The 17369-nt window shown below is 44.5% G+C and overlaps 3 protein-coding genes and 1 non-coding gene across 4 annotated transcripts; all 4 read right to left on the bottom strand.

Moving 5' to 3' along the window:
• Positions 1-1487: 1487 nt before the first annotated feature.
• On the bottom strand, positions 1488-1559 carry TRNAT-UGU (transfer RNA threonine (anticodon UGU)). Its single transcript has one exon. It is a non-coding gene; the product is annotated as a tRNA-Thr (tRNA).
• A 319-nt stretch (positions 1560-1878) lies between these two features.
• Positions 1879-4631, bottom strand: LOC127764566 (DEAD-box ATP-dependent RNA helicase 47A). The gene is made up of 2 exons (XM_052289460.1): positions 4491-4631; positions 1879-3971 (listed from the first exon to the last, which is right to left on the bottom strand). The coding sequence occupies exon 2, from the start codon at positions 3880-3882 to the stop codon at positions 2161-2163; it is 1722 nt and encodes a 573-aa protein (XP_052145420.1). The 5' UTR covers positions 3883-3971; positions 4491-4631; the 3' UTR covers positions 1879-2160.
• Positions 4632-5598: 967 nt separating this feature from the next.
• LOC127764709 (uncharacterized) lies at positions 5599-8395 on the bottom strand. Its single transcript, XM_052289622.1, has 2 exons — positions 7927-8395; positions 5599-6801 (listed from the first exon to the last, which is right to left on the bottom strand). Exons 1-2 carry the CDS (start codon positions 8276-8278, stop codon positions 5897-5899), a joined length of 1257 nt encoding a protein of 418 aa, XP_052145582.1. The 5' UTR covers positions 8279-8395; the 3' UTR covers positions 5599-5896.
• A 5257-nt stretch (positions 8396-13652) lies between these two features.
• On the bottom strand, positions 13653-14978 carry LOC127763576 (GEM-like protein 4). Its single transcript, XM_052288319.1, has 3 exons — positions 14692-14978; positions 14515-14583; positions 13653-14397 (listed from the first exon to the last, which is right to left on the bottom strand). The coding sequence occupies exons 1-3, from the start codon at positions 14858-14860 to the stop codon at positions 13946-13948; spliced, it is 690 nt and encodes a 229-aa protein (XP_052144279.1). The 5' UTR covers positions 14861-14978; the 3' UTR covers positions 13653-13945.
• Between the last annotated feature and the right edge of the window lie 2391 nt (positions 14979-17369).

The raw sequence follows: 17369 nt of genomic DNA on the forward strand, positions 1-17369 counted from the left end.
CCGATTTAAAAGGCTGCATATATTCGGTTGGATGTAGAGGCTGAGTAAAAAATACCCTTCTCTAAAAAAAAATGCTATCTCAATTGTTGCAAAACTCCCAAAGAGTCAGGATCCTGAATGTAAAATGCCCACGATTTGTTTTGAAATAAGTTGATTGCAGCAATATCATGTGACCATGAGTCAATGTTCAAAACAATGATATGAAAATTGAAGCCTTATGTTTCACTGAATTGTGCACTACTTTTGTTCTCAATGAATGCCTGTGGCCATGAAAATTTGTGGAAATTATAGTGAGTATCGAATTCACATACCTGTTCAATATTCATCGTCAGGTGAGATTTTCCTATGTGGTACTTTTGTAAGCATATATGGATCTTTTGTGTTGGTGATAGTCTGTTAGGTGTATTTCCTTCTTTTGCCAATTGGTATATTATTTACCAATCATGATATCACTGATAAACAACAATGTTACTAGTTCTGGCAGTTGATTTTGCTCTGATATAATCTCTGGTGAAAACTAGCATAGCTGAATAATATCTATCAATTTGTGTTTGTAGCTAAGATTACTAAAGCTTGCCCAGCTGCATTTTTCTTTGTCATTTTGTGGATACAACATGTTTCTGCTTCCACAGAATCCTCTTGTAGTTCAAAGTAGTGATCTATTTACCATCTAACTTACCATCCTCTGCAATTTTCCAAGAAACATGTGAATATGGTCGAACTCAAAATTTCAGGCCTCATTTGAAACACAGGGATTTGGCCTTGAAAGCAAATATAATTAGCAATTACTTTATTGTGTGGTGCACAATGTTTCACTTGAGGGTATATTTAGCCAGGCTTTGGCAAGGCTGCAAGACTATAGCAAACAGTGTTTTGGTTGCTACGTGCTGGAGAATCCATGAGCATGAGCAGATCTGCTGGTGCTGTTACCGCTGTCTTTGTAACAGTTATTGTCAAGCCTTTTTTATCCACTGTCTACGTGCTGAAATGTCACAGGCTGCAGAGCAAGTTGCACATGCACTAAATGTATGACATGCGACTTCCCTGTGGCATTGGAATATCTGTAACTACTCAAATTGAAGAATTGGTGAAGAATTGGTGGACAGTGGAGTCAATCTTTGGGTGTGTTTAGTTCACGCCAAAATTGAAAATTTGGTTAAAATTGAAACGATATGATGGAAAGTTGGAAGTTTATGTGTGTAGAAAAGTTTTGATGTGATGGAAAAGTTGGAATTTTGAAGAAAAAGTTTGGAATTAAACAAGGCCTTTGTTGTATATTCAACCAACTTTGACAAATTTTGTTAAGTAGAAGAGTAATGCAATGCTGGGACCTCCGGTGGTAAGAGCAATACAGAAACTTGTTCTTTTGTCGAGAGCCTTTCTGTTTTCGTTTGAAGCCAAGACAGTTCCCCTCCACTAGCAAGTTGGACTTGAGCAGGGACTGCCAGACGGATAGAGTGACAAAAATTCTGTAAAAATGTAAAATTTGCCCCCATGCAGGATCGAACTACAGACCTTCAGTTTACAAGACTGACGCTCTACCACTGAGCTATAGGGGCCGCTTATGATCTTTCGACCTCATAAGATAAACTGATTTTTACTGCTAACCATTTACTCCTCCAGAACAATGCAGCTCTTTTTTCTATTATTATTTTTTATTGTTTTGAAGGGGCTGCAAGCCTGCAACACAACTCTTGAGTGACAGAATATAGAATAGCTCAAGTTACATCCAGAAAATCAACCGTTCATGATGCCAGGCTGCCAGCTACTTATAGTGAAACATACCTCATTTGTTCCATCGATTTTTTTCAGGTGTAAGTCTAGCTGAGCTTTTCAAATACGCGTGCAGCTTGTTTTTTACAATTAAAAAAAATCCTACAGAATAAAGAAAGATGCCAGTATTGTGAAATGCGCTAGCATATACTGTAATTTCTTGGAGTCATTTTACACATTACAGTACATCTCCATAGGAAGGTGACAACAGAAATATATAATAGATCCGAGGAGTACCAACTCCCCGTGAGGAAAAAGTTTCCAGGATAACAACCATTCCTTCTATCTGAATCTTTGCATCGACCAAAAAACATTAATTGACAACATTTAAAGAAAATACAATCTATGAAAATGCCATTCGATGAATTCATTTGAACAATGCATAGTTTACTCTACATCTTCCTCCTTATGAACAAGAAGCTTCCCTTCGGTGAATTCACATGGCTTGATGGGTACAGCTAATTGCTTGCGCATTTTCCTTACAACAAATGTTTCGGTTTCTTCACATATTGTGACCACAGTTCCTTTCCGCCCTAGACGGCCAGTTCGGCCAGCTCTGTGGGCATAGTGTGTCGAGTCTGTTGGAAGATCCAGATTAATCACAAGGTCACATTCTGGCACATCCAGTCCTCTGGCAGACAACTCATTTGTAACTAGAACTCTGAATTCACCATCCTTGAACTTTTTCAAGACAGTTGACCTTGCAAGCTTTCCAAGATCTCCATGTAGTTCAGTAGCTTTCATCCCACGGGCCTCCAACTTAAATACAACATCCTTCAATGGCTTGGTGTTGTTCATAAATGCAATTACTGTCTGAGCCTCCAGAGCATGGATACATCTCCTTAAAGTGTCCACTTTGTGTTGAGCCTTGGATGTACAATAGTAATGTTCCAAAGATGGTGGTAAGCTGTCAACTGCAGCTTGATTCACTGAATTTGATGGAGAGTTGGAGTTGGCATCTGTCTGGGACAGCACAGGTCTTGGAACAGTAATTGACTCAAGTGGAACAACACTCATAGCTCTAACAAGGACTGGATCGTGACCCCAACTCCTGGCTGCTCGTATAACTGAAAATGGTATCGTTGCGGAAACCAAGATAGTCTGGCGCTCAGACCGCCTTGCAAGAGGGCCAAGAATATCTCTAGATGAAGTACCCGATTTCCTTCCTACATGTTCAAGTATTCTATGCATATCTTCACGATAATTGAAAGACAAAAGCTGGTCAACTTCATCCAGTACAAGAAAGCGGCAACTGTGGGTGTGTAGCTTGCCGGCTGCTGAAATTTCAGAAATACGACCAGGTGTCCCAACAACAATAATTGGCTTGTTCTTCTTCAATGCTTCTTCTTGCCTCGAACGATTAGCACCACCAACAAGTTGTTGGACAAGTCTCTTATCATTAGGGCCCAATATCTTCTCCACTTCTCGCACTATTTGCATTCCTAATTCTCTAGAAGGAGCAACAATAACTGCCTCTACACCTGATCTCTTATCAGAACTGTCTTGTTCTGTAGGCCTCTTCAGAGGGCCTATTTCAGAAAGAATAGGGAGAAGATAAGCAAGTGTCTTCCCTGAGCCAGTATATGATTGGATAACTGCATCGTGCTTTTGTGAAATGATAGGAATAGCAGCAGACTGGACCTCAGTTGGAGCAGTAAGACCTTCCTTGTTCAACCTATCTATAAGCAAAGGTGGCAAACCGAGTTCTTCAAATGATTTTGCAGAAAAAAGGGATTCATCTATCTTCAGAGTCTTCTTCAGTACTGCTGATTTCGGCAAGGCACTCTTTACTGGTTTGGCATTGAATGAAGAAACTTTTGGTTTCATATTAAGAGCTGAAGCCCTTGAAGATGGCTTTGTGCCTCCAGTACGTGTTGCTCTTTCTTTCTTAACATATTCAACTTTGTTTTGCACTTCAAGACTAGCTAGAGTTAGCGGACCACTCTTATCTTCCACAGTTTGAATATCATGCCAAGCGGTTTGGTGAAATCTTACCACTCGTGGAAGTGAAAGCATTCTGAATGGAAGGTGATCACCAAGGACGAAGCATGACCGAGAAGATGCCAATGCAAGTACATGTCGATGCACTTGGCCAACAGTTAGCCGCATCTGTGCTCTATTTATCAATACCAGTTTTACCACAGCCAAATATCCTTCCTTCCAACTAATATCACAAATTCCCGAGGGGATGCTCTTGGCTGTGCAAAGAATCAAACAACTGGATCATATAAACTGTAGAAATTCCAACATGCATAGTTAAACAAAGAAAGACACAAGAAGTCTGTCTGTGGAGTATTGGTCGCATGGCATCAATCGAGTTGACTCACTTCTAGTTCTAGAGTACACTCTAGTTTGTGGTGGTAACAGATTAACCCAAATAACGAGTTCTACATTCAGTAGTTGCTGGCTTGGTTTAGGCTTCAAATACCTCCAAATTTCCTATATAATACAGCCCAAATAATGAACAGTAACTAAAATTTCCATGTATCAACCCACAAATTCATATGGAGCTTGACCTGGATGGACATCATGGATAGGGATAACAGAAAAAAGAACCAAATCAGTTCAAGCAGTTTGGAATTCACCACCAACAAAAAGAAATCAATCCAGGTCCGTTGGATCTCCGGTCCAAACCAGACAACCAGTGGGAACTGGAAGCATAGAGGACGTAACCGATCAGCAAAGGAGAAGAAGAGAGAGAGAGAGGGCGGCCTCACCTCCGAGCCCCAGCCGGCGAGCTGCACCTGCGCGCGGGGCGGACGGATACTCCGCGCCGGAGACTCGGAGAGGGGGGAGACGCGGGTTTAGGGCTTAGCCTGAAGCCGGCGGCTAGCTGACGTTCGTCTATCCGGTTGAGGAGAAGAGCTCGTAGTCGTATGGTCAGTGTGTCAGGCACACGGGCTTCGCCGAGGACTCAGAGGCCGGCCCGGCCCGGCCCATTAACTGGTGCCGCTGGCCCAGATTGTGGAAGCGGGCAGCAGCAGCACGGAGGTGGCCACGGCCCACGGAGAGAATATCAGTACTGTGCTACCAACATAAAAACAACAAATCAATGACGGAATATGACATATCCTAATATATCGAATCATATAGTCTATTTAGATTCGTTGTAATAGAATATATTACTTTTAGTTCTAAATTTGTTTTTCTGAGTGCAACACCATAACATGTACCTTCGAAAAAAATCATCTCAAAATACGATGTTGTAATATCAGAATATTTTACATTTGTTTACGACTTTTTGATGTACTTCCCGAGGTTTCAAACCTCAAAATACGACGTTGCATCTCAAAACTAACTTTTTTTACATTTGTTTACGTGGTTGGTAGCATATTGTTCTGTTCCTTAGCAGCTGAAATTCTTCTCGGTGGCCACGGCACAGGCGGAAACGGGGAACCGAAGCGGACCGTGTGGTGGCGGTGGAGCAGCGCCGGCGACAAAGCACGGAGGAGAGGCGGCGCCGGTCGTCGGAGCGCGTCGATGGCGACCGTCAGGCGTCAGCCTTGCAAGAAGACGATAAAGGCTGAAAAAAAAAAACCTCGATGGTTCTCCGTTTTTTTGCAAATTTACTCTGATCTAACAGAGTGTTGACAGCCGAAAAAGCCACGGCACCACAAATCCACAATGTGTACGAATAAATAAATCAGAGTATATATCAACCTCAAGCAGCATTTCCCTATAACGTGCATGTACAGCGCACAACTTATAGGTCTAGTTTGAGAAGTTTCTGCAGTTTCTCATGGAATATTCGGCTCACCCAAAGAAATCCAGATTGTCGCCTAAATTCTAAGAAAATGTAGTTGTAGAATCATGAACTAGAAGCCAGAAGCTAAAAAACCCAGTTTCTCTATATTCTCAGAAGCTAACTACTACATACTAACCAACAGATTCCAAGAATCTGTAGTGTGCTACTTTCTACATAGTACAGGACTACAGGTACAGCACATGAGAATTGAACAGTGCACAACTGCACATTTTTTCATCCACGGCATCATCCAGTTCTACCTCAAATTGTGCAACACACGCCCAAAACCAACCACAATATCAGGTACATTTTGACATGATGAGTTCTCAAGTTCTTCGGCGAAATCTAGAAAAGAATTATGGGACGCTATTGATCGTCCTAAAAGAATATATCAACAGATGGATCAGACTCAGATAAGCTGCCTTCAAAGTTTACCTTGCAGCTACCAGGAAATTGCAGCCCAGCTTGCTCACAGCTCTGCCTTGTGACCTGAGGGCATGACCGAACATCTAGGTGCTCAAGGGCCATACAGGATCCGATCACATTCCTGACTCCTGCAACTGTGATCCTAACACAGCTGCTGATCTTCAGAAGTCTCAGTGCAGATTGAAATCCATTTGCATCCATATCCTGAAATGCTGCATCTGTAATTTGGTCACAGCACCCCACATCAATAGCCACAAGAAGTTTACAGTTAGACAATAGACTTCTCAGTGAGGAGTCTGTTATCTTCAAGCACCAATCCATTCTTAAGCACTTTAGTCTGCTACAGCAGGCAAAAGCCAGTGCTTCTATGGACGCATCAGTAACATCACGACATCCACCAATGACGAGTGTCTCCAGGTTATGGCAGAACTTAGCTAGTGCATGTATGGACTTATCACCCACTTTGTTGCAATCCAACAGTTTTAATGATACCAATGACGATGAAGAGACCTCAGCAAATTTACAGACTCCAGGATCCCCGACTTTATTGCATTTGCTCATGTCTAGTGACTTCATCTTGTGACAACCATCAGCTAGACCTGAGATCCCTGCATCTGTTATGTTGTTACATCCTGCAGCCACAAGATCTTCCAAATGTATGCAACTTTTTGATAGAGCAATCAACAAATTATCAGTTATTAATCTGCAACCAGCAATGACCAGCTGCCTCAAGTTTTGACACCCCAGTAAAACTGCCTTTAGACCTTTGTCACTAAGCTTTCTGCAGTGGGAAACATCTATGGATTGCAGAGAGGGCAGTCTATCTCCTATTTTTGCCATTCCAACATCAGTTACACCTACGAGACACAAGAGCGGTCCAAATATCAGTGGATTTATCATCATATCAAGGGATAATAAAAACAGTAGTTTCAGACCTAAGCAGAGTTTGCTTGTTTTTAATTGGAGTACAAAACAAAGCCACTGGTATGACTAATAGATGGGTAATTTATCAAACATAGTACCAAAATCTCAAATCTTAACTATGCATTACATGTAATTTCGAACATCCATCTAGATTCGAGAAAAGATAAACACCAAAGGCTTCAGTCCATTCTCTAAATTATATGCCTAAAGCCAAAAGAACATTGAGAAGATGTTGATTTCGCTTCTGAGTATCATTGCATTATGCATCAAAACCTAGGACAGCAGCTTCATGCAACAATCGTACATTCAAGTCATAGAAAACTAGCATATATTAAGTACTATCTCAGCCTCTCAGGGAACATTAGAAAGGACCACATTCTTAGATGAATAATATTGTTATACAAAAACACACCTAGTGGGGAATTATATAGCTCTCAGCTTTCCCTAGTCTCTATTCAAATAGAATGAAAACTAGCAAAACTAGAGATGATCATCAGTGCTGCTTTTAACCTTTTTCAAAAGTTCAGGCTATTTTTTTCCAGAAATGAACCAACGGAGGCTGTAAGGTAGTTAAAGGTGGCGTTCCTCTTCACAATGGGCGGCATGTTCTTCGGCGAACAAAACCAAGGATCATTAGTTCATTACTATCTACATCTGGTCCGGGAGCGAACCATATGCAGCTATGCATCAGATGTGGTTTACAACGTTGCAGAGTTTTTTTTCCCATGTATGCAAACAGTTCTGAATTCACAAAACTGAAATGATACAAGCAAGACATCAGCACAATGCCATGCTGGAAAAGAATGAAAAGCATGAAGGTTGAGAAGAAAGAAGAACAGTCGATCTCGATTCCAACAAGCTTAGCAGAGACAAGAAAAAAAAGGAACAAAAAAAAGTTTTACCTTTCTGCCATCTAGCAGATGGAAAGAACCGGTAAGCCATAAATCCTACTATTCAGTACCCTTTTTCTGATCCGAATTCCCAATTGCTGTTTGTTAATCGAGACGGACAAGCAGCGTTGACAGACGGCTACAGTCGTACAGAGATTAAGGTCGCACCTTTGCAATTCTGCAGAGCGAGGACGCGCAGATTGCGGAAGCCCCCGGCGACGACGTCCAGGTCGTCGTCGATGACGCCGGGGTAGAACGAGCGGGACGGCGACTGGGAGAGGTCCAGCTCGAGGATCCCGGGGAAGCGCGCAGCGAGGCGGCGCAGCATGGCCGGGCCGGCGCGCGCGCGCAGGCGCCGCCGATCGGAGCTCTGGATCCGGAGCCAGCGGCGGCACACGAGCCCGAACGCGTCCCGCTCCGCCTCGGGCACCAGCCGCGCCAGCACCGCGCGGAGCACGTCGTCGGTGAGCACGTCGTTGATGAGGGCGCCGCCGGCGCCGCTCGACGATGCCGCCGACATGGGCAGTGCTAGGAGTAGAGAGCCTCCCTCTCCTCTGCCCCTCCCCTCTTCTCTCTCTCTCCTCCTCCGATTTTTCTCTTTTCGTGAGCAGAAGCAGGATGAGGCCGCGTGACTGAGGAAGTGTGAGGAGTGGATTTTTTTTTTTCGGGGAAAAGGCATATATTACTTAGACACGACGTCTTCATAGACCAACCATGAAATGAAATTATAGCCATTCCTAGTCCATAGACCGGACAAAGAATCACACCGGACTTTATTCGCTAAATTATGGCCAACCCGGTTTTGGCTACGCAGAGCCTTACAGATCTTGACCTTTCTATTACTGCCAAGAAGCTCTTTCACCTCTCTTATAAGATACGCTAATTCAGAGATATCCTTCTTCTTGGAGATATCCTTCTTCTTGGACTGGATCATTTGTATTGCCACCAAACAATCCGTTTCGAGCACAAACGGCAGGAAAGTCCATTGTAACACAAGGACAGCTCCTTCTTTGCAAGCAAGGAGTTCCGCCTCAAGTGCGTTCCGGCAACTGGCCAGCTGCTTACAGGAAGCAGCAATCACATTTCCTTCCGAGTCCCTAAGCACCACTTCGATACCTCCAGTCCCCGTTTGTGCATCATATGACCCATCAACATTAACCTTCATCCAACCCTGCTGCGGCTTCTCCCAGTCGGTAGTGCTTCCATTGTACAGTCTTTGCTGACTATCCTTCTTCAAACCCCAGTAATTGATCACATGTTTGCCCTTCATCTGATTAACCTGGGGATGCTGTTTGATTTCCAAGAGTGTATTGACATAACTCAGCAGGAAATTCTTAGACGCTTCAATCGTGGGTGCAGGCTTCCCATGCATGATTTCATTACGACTAAACCAGTTCCGCCACAGCACCATCAGGAGCAGAGAACGCCCTGAATCCGCCAGGTTCTCCAGGCAATCAAACAACCAATGGCCATAATCAGTAGGAGCTAAATTGTCGGAAATGAAACAGTGATCCTCCTACAAAGCCTGCAAAAGAGCACGAGCAAGTGGGCACCTGGTGAGCGCATGTCTTGTATCCTCCTTCTCCCTGCCACATATAACACAGATATCTGAAGATTACATCTTCCTTTTCTTTTTATTCTCCATAGTTGCTAAACAGTTAGTAGCTGTCTTCCATGCAAAGATTTTAACCTTCTGAGGGATATTACATTTCCAAATTAGGTTACAAGGGATAGTTGTGGATGCAGCACTTGAACTAGCTCTCTCCTCCATTTGCTCCAACGACTGTGCTAACTTGTATGTGCTTCTAACAGAAAACCTTCCGAATTTATCAGAATGCCAAGCAATGAAATCCTCCTCATCTCTAGAAGAAATCAGCATCTGTAAGATTACCTCAGCATCAATGGGGAGGAAAATTTGGTTCACCTTTACAGCATCCCAAGTGCCATTTTCTATCAAAAGTTCAGAAACCCACTTAATTCTGCAATTACGTTTCCCAGTGATTGGCCTTCTGGTAAAATTGCGAGGCACCCATGGGTCTCTCCAGACACGGACAGATCGACCATTTCCAATTCTCCAAATAATTCCTTTCTTCAACAATTTAAGGCCATATTCAATTCCCCTCCATCCGGGGGAGGCACTGCCCGCAAAACATGTATCCACCAAGGAGCCATTTGGATAATATTATGCTTTTAGCACCCGTGCACACAAACTCTCCGGTGACTGAATTAAACGCCAGGCTTGTCTAGCTAAGAGGGCTTGATTGAACAACCGATAGTCTCTGAAACCCAGGCCACCACAAAGTTTAGGTCGGGTTAGATAATCCCAAGCTTTCCAATGGGTCTTTCTTTCTCTTTTCCCAGCTCCCCACCAGAAATTGCGGGTAAGATTTGTCAAGTCGTCGCAGACAGAGTCGGGAAGCTTAAACAAACCCATCACGTAAACAGGAATAGCTTGAATGACCGCTTTAATAAGAATTTCCTTACCTCCCACCGACAAATAATTCTCCCCCCATTGGATTAGTCTCTTCCACAATTTGTCATGTAACGGCTGGAATTTACCTTTATTCATTCGACCTTCCGGAGTTGGGAAACCCAGATATCTGTCCTCAAAAGCATTACTACCGATTTGCAGGATATTCCTGATGTCATCCTTGATCTTTGTCGGAGAGACATCCCCAAACATGATCGAACATTTTGCCAGATTAATCAACTGTCCAGTGGCTGCGGCATAATCACCCAAAATGCCATGAATCACCCGGGCTTGTAATCTGTTTGCTTTGAAGAAAAGCAATGTATCATCTGCAAACAGCAAATGCGAAATACCAGGAGCTCGGCGGCACACATGCACCGGTGATAGCTCACCCTGAGCAACTTTCTCCTCTAGAAGTAGGGACATGCCATCCGCAACAAACAAGAATAGGAACGGTGAAAGCGGGTCGCCCTGACGCAAACCACGCGACTGAGCAAATGTATTCAAAAGGGATCCATTGAATTTGACCGAGTATCTCACCGAGGTTATGCAAGTCATAATCCAACTAACCCACTGGTGAGCAAATCCCAATTTATACATAGCCTGCTCCAAAAATCGCCAGTCCACGCGGTCGTAAGCCTTTGACAAATCCAGTTTGTAAGCACAGGCAGCCTTTCCCTGATTCTTGTTCTTCTGAATAAAGTGGAAGCATTCAAAAGCTAATAAAGCATTATCGGTAATCAGGCGTCCTGGGACAAAAGCACTCTGATTACCAGACACCAGCTCATCTAGAAAGGGTCTCAATCTATTTACCAAGCATTTTGATACCACTTTATAGATTACATTACACAGACCTCGTCTCGGAGCTCCATCGGCTGATCAATCTTTGGTATAAGCACAATAGCTGTATCATTCACACCAGCTGGCATTATGCCTGACCTAAAGAGTGGATTGTACTTGGCCGCTGCTGCCTTTAACTCCTTTTGATTGCTTTCAAATGTTTGTTGTTGGATTTGAAAAGATGAATTTGCTTGCCAAAATTTAAAATATATTAATATATTTTTTTCACAGCCAAAAGCATTGACATACTTGTATATATTTTTCATGATTAGTAATTGAAATTAGAACTTCTAAAGATATTATTCATTGGGAGAATAGCTAATATGGTCCCTAAAGTTTCGCTCATGGGTCATTTTAGTCAGTAATCTTTTATATTGTCCAAACAAGTCCTTTAAATTTGTCATGTGGGCTAATATAGTCCTTGGTCCCACCAAAATGCCACATGGACATGCCATGTCACCTTCCTATGCAAAATCTATATGATTTGTCCAATTTACCCTTACGCACAGAAAAATAAAAAACAAAAGGAAAAAGTTTAAAAAATATATGGTATTTGTAAGAGCAAAAATATACCTCAAAAGGGTGAAAAAAAGAAGTATTTTTTTCCTATGGTTATGTCTAATTCACCCTTATATTTATTTTTCTATGATATACGTAAGGGTAAATTGGACAATTCATCATACATTTTGCATGAATGATGACATGGCATATCCATATGATGATTTTGGTGGACCCAAGGACTATTCTAGGCCTTATGACAAAGGTTAAGGATTTCTTTGGACCATTTAAAAGGTTAGGGACTAAACTGATCCTACAGAGAAACTTTAGGGACTAAAGTAGCTATTCTCCCTTATTCATTGATAGAATAACAGCTTAAGAGTCACAAAGTTTCAACATTTCGCACATCAAAAGAAATAACAGCTTAAGATTGATCCATCATAAATAGATTATATGGCGCACATTATATAAACTACAAGTACATGCTAGAATATAACATAAGCATAAGCACTTGCATAAATCATGTGTATTCCTTGACGATTTGAACTGCTAATGGCTCGTCCGTTGCCACTAGGAATTTATTATCCCCGAAGACCTGAAACCCTAGATATTTGCAAGGCTTCCCATGGGTACTGCACGTCAATAGCTTGTACGTCATATTGTCATCATCACTGTACCTCTCAATGCGGAACACTTTAGCCGATGATGGGTAGTTAGGCTCTATATTTGTGTTGGCCACGACATATTGCAACTTAGATGTTGACGATGATGGTGGCATTGGTAACAATTTCGGTTGGAAATTAGAGATGTACCATGTCGAGGGGCGGTTGCACAACCAGATGATGTCCACAAAGTCAATCTGGACATCGGTCGACAAGCGGACTGCATCACTGACTGTTGAATTGTGCAATGATGTGAATCTCACTTTTGCGCCCTGGAGAGCCTCATCGGTCCTATGGAACACAAAATGCTCACAATGTGTATTGCCAGCATAGATGATGGAGAGGGCACCCCCACCAGACCTATTATTTACCAGGAAGATGTAGTATTTGTGTTCGCTACTTAGCTCCTTGCCTCCAGCATCATACACCAGTTGGGGTGCATCGCAAGCGATGCATGGGAGGAAGATCATGATAAGCGGCAGATGGAGGAGGAAAAGATGTTTCATGGCTAGACCCATGGATCAAACAATATGTTTTCGAAGGAGTTGTTACAAAGGCCTCAATGGCATGGGTTTATATGGACAATGATATAGTTGCTAACATTTATTATGTGTTCTCCATGTAAATGCAATGGAACCTTATTCTTGCATGTCGGAACATTTAAAAGGCATATCTGTTTGTGGTACATAAATGAAAAATCCATTTGGCGCATAATAAATGAGAAAAACTTTTTGACATGTAATAAATGAAAAAACTTAAGAACAAACAATTAATATGAAATCGATATGTCCACTTATGAGGGTTAACATAATATAATTTTTTAAAGTAATGTACCCTATAATTAATGCAGCAACATCATTCATCATGACCATTCACCCCTCCCCCGGCCCCTCCTCGCACACACATGGTCAGATGCTCCCTCGAATCGCATCGGATTCACGTCCCCAAAAATCGTGTTATGTTCCCACGATCTCCTCTCCCCCTCTAGCATCGTCCTCCAGCTAGAGCCACACCCGAACACACTCGCCCCGACGAACTCTCTCTACTATCTGCCATGCGATCCCTTCCACCCAGTACTCCTCCTTCCGTGACCATAGCTCACACATGAAATGCACTAATGATATTTAAGGAATGCAGGGTATGACGACTGATACAAATGTATACATGAACACCAAATAAGAGAACATAAGAAAGCGATTTTATAATAGTTCGGACCTTAAGGTTGGTAATAGTCGTACTCCAGCTTATATGTTTGATCTAGGGTTCTCTCACATCGAGTATAAATTGGGAGCAAGCTAGCTATTCTAGCTAGCCTATATCAACTAATCTCGATGAGCAAGACAGTGACTTGAATTTGGTAAGTTATTTTTCAAGGCCGAAAATGCAATGTTTCAATTCGTTGTCGATGCTCGTCGAGAGAAGAATTAAGATATTTTTCATTCAGTAAAACCAAGTTCCTTGGTTCATCAATGTTACAAACATAGAGTACTTGTACTTGCAAAGGCCACACATCGATCTGCCAAATCGCAAGAGGAAGGAACGCGCTCTCATCAAAAATTGGTGGAGCAGTTCAGGTCTACGTACGTACGTTCCAACAAGAGGTTGCCGTGCAGTAGCCCATACACTTCGCTTCTAGTACTATATAGTGCCACCCACAAGGTAGGAGGCCGGCCAGCCAAATACCACATGCGTGCACCGTACTACATATATAAGCATATTACAGCTCTGAGATCACCTGCTGCATGTACTTGCAGCATCTCTGGTAGCTCACGAATCCCATGAACCAGAACTCGAACCCGTCGACGGTGGCCACGTGTATGTACTTCTGCTCCGGCTTGTCGGCGTTCTCGCTCGGCCGCACCCTCTTGATCCTCCTCAGGGGCACCACCACCTTGTAGGGCACCCGGGCGACGACGTCGCCGGCCGGGGAGGTGACGGCGAGTGACCGGTCGCTGCGGAAGGCGATCTTGCGGTTGGAGACGAAGAGCATCCCGGCGATGGGGCCGCCGGTGGTGTAGAGGTAGCACTGGAGGGCCTTCACCAGCCGCTCTCCCTTCTCCGCCGAGAAGGCCTGCCGGAACACGCGCTCCACGCCGCCGGCCTGCAGGATCCTCGCGCCCAGGCTCAGCTTCCCCCTCACCGTCTCCGACAGCTTCGGCCCCAAGGTCACTGCACACACGCATGGCGAAACAGAGCATAGGTTAGCAACGTGCTCACGCACATGTTTTTGATCGCTCAAAGCCTGAAATTTAAACATTCAGGTTGCATGCATGCATGATAACTCACCATGATCCCTGAAACCCTGAGCCCGTCTGCCCAGCTTGTTCACCCAGTGGATCACCTGGAGCTTACTGCCTGCGAAACACAAAATTTGAAACCCGATCGTTAGCAAACATATAGTACATACGTGCAGTCATGACGGTAAACTATAATCTTGAGAGATCAAAGGAGGTAATAACGTACTGTGCTTGTAGCCGAAAGACGTGTACGGGCTCGGGTGCGTCAACGAGACGGCGAGGCGGTCGCCGTCGACCTTCTTGCCACCGTCCCTCGCCGTCGTCGCCTCCTCGATGGCGTACGCCTTGGAGGTGACGGGCACTCCGACCACATGGGCGCAGCTCGACTTCGTCATGGCTAGCTCTCTCTCCGCGCTTACAGCTAAGCTCGCTTCCTTAGCCCGTAAGCTGTAACGCGGGCGAGAGAGAGAGAGCGGAAGGAGGAGAAGGGGGGAGGGATAGCGGAGGCGCAGCGAGCGGGTTTTATAGCCGGCGAGGTGACGAAATCTTTAGCGGAAAGGGCAGCGGATTCGTCCCCGCGCGGAGTCAGCACCTGCTCATCGGCGCCCGGAAAAGCAAGCGGTCCACGTTCGCCAAAAGTGCCCGAGCTTGAGAGAGCTTGCTCTGCTTTACGTGCGTGGGGCTGTGTCATCCGCTTCCCGATCGTGCGCGCGACCGATCGACCGGCGCCCAACCGGAGAACCGAACCGCGAGCGAGGCGCAGGATATTCTCTCTTTCGGCGGCCGGGAGGGTAGCCGGTTGATTGAATTTGTCTACGTGGTGATGCATATGGCTTGGCATTGCCACTTTGGAAGGGGCAGCCCATGTGCTCGCACAATCTTGTTGCTCCGGGTTATGGGAAAAAAGGAGGTGGGGGCGCCAGGGATCCAGGCCCAGGGATCTTAAACATATTGAGTTTTGGATCGATTGATCGGTCGTTAGTCCTTTTTATTTTTTCTGTAGTCTGTAGAGTACCTGCCAGTAGGCTTTTCCAGGAACCCTTTTTTGGGTCTCAGAAAACTGAAGTAGTTGGTAGTGTTCTTATATGAACATGGCAACGGGTTACATACGGAATGATACAATGATCAATAGATGAATGGACGGTTCTCTTTTTTTCTTTTTATTTTTTACGTAACGTTCGTTTTTTTTTCCCTGGAAATAAAAACTAGCTTCAGTATCCAAGTGTAATTGAAGGCGTGTTATCCTATACGATTTATTAGATATCAAAATCGTCTAGTACATGATTTAGATGTCTCGCCTACACAAATCTACTGGACAAGCGCGTATACGATGATTTATGAATTATGATAGTCCAAATATCAACTGCGTCTGTCAAAGAGATCATGTTCAGATCGATCACACAGATTTTAGATTTCTCCCCTGGCCTGCTGCGGATCACACAGTGAGGCCCCGCGGGTGATGTGGACGCAAGATGATCCAACGTGTAAAACAACGACCTTTCCAGCTAGCCCAAAAAAAAAAAAAACTGGATAATCTCATCTCAGATTTTTCCAGGGACGCGCGCAACCCCAAGTGCGCAACAGTCATCGTAGACCGGTGCATATGGTCTCCTTTTCCATCCAGTTTTCCCTCCCAATCGAAGTCTCCATCCACTCCCATCGATCGCCTACCATTCCGCCCAACCGTCGCGCGCTAGTCACCGCGCGCGCGCGCATCCGCGTCGAGGCCCGCGCGGCACCGAGTCAGCACGGCCGCTCGCTCTCGCTCTCGCTCGCCCGTCTGCTCCGCTCCGCTTGGCTGCGTGCGCGACTGCGCGCCCGTGCATCTCGCTCTCGGATGGATGCACGCGTGCGATACGGTGTGTGATAGACTGACAGGGCAAGTGATCGAGTGAGTGGCACGGACGCACTGCCGTCCTTGTCCGCGGATACACCGGTCAGGCGCTCGTCCGCCATCAGTTGCGTTCCTCCTCTTATTTTTCTTTTTCTGCGTTTCGATCGGTTTCGAGAAGTAGCAGGAGTAGTGCATTTTTTTTTTCGGTCCTTGTGATACAATTCAGTGCAGTACATGTTCGGAATATCCGGAGTGGAACCATTTCGATACATAAATGGCCGTCCTTTCAACAAAAAGGTGTTAAAATCAAGTGCCATGGCCTTCTCTTCCAGACTGTCAGTAGTACTCTGATGGCACCACAAGACACAAGTTGTTCCAATCATTCATTTTGATGAATCAGAGCTGAATTTCCTTTTTTTTCCCCTGCTCTTTTTTTGTTGGCTGAATTTTCTGTGTCCTGAATATCCAAAGCCTGTATATTTATCTCTGAATTTTCAGTCTGTTCTTCTGAAGTTGTGAAGTGAGTGTTCCTATATCCTATCCCACTGGCGCTGGTGCTCCTCCGGTCCTCACTGTAGTGGTAGCCGAGCCGATAACTTCGGAGGCAAGAGATAAACTGATTCGTCGTAGCTTTTGCCTCATAGTGGGGTGAAAACCATGAAAGGGTGTGAGCTGATCGAAAGCCCATCTGATCCGATAAGCGGTAGCAGTGCGAAGATTCCAAAAGAGGATCGCCCGATGGTCCAATCCGACAGGGCAAAGGAAATGGTTCAGCTAAAGATGGAACGTTGAGATAACTGAAAGAAAAGGGACGGATCAAATGCATCTGTAAAAGCCAAAGTGCATATCCCCCTGCTTGGCCCCGAAACAAGACACTGCCATTGGGCGCTTCGTTGCTAAGCCTTCAAGTATTTGAACGCTGCTGCGGATGTATTGGCATTGCCGGCTTAGCCAAAGTCAGTGCACCAACTTGACGGATTCAGCTGCCCGTAGTTTATTTCTTGTTCAGAAAGCCCTGAAATATGAATTAATGTATCTAAGTGGAGGAGAATCTCGTCACAAAAGTTTAA

This window comes from Oryza glaberrima, chromosome 2 (genome assembly GCF_000147395.1).
Source record: "Oryza glaberrima chromosome 2, OglaRS2, whole genome shotgun sequence".
NCBI lineage: Eukaryota > Viridiplantae > Streptophyta > Magnoliopsida > Poales > Poaceae > Oryza > Oryza glaberrima.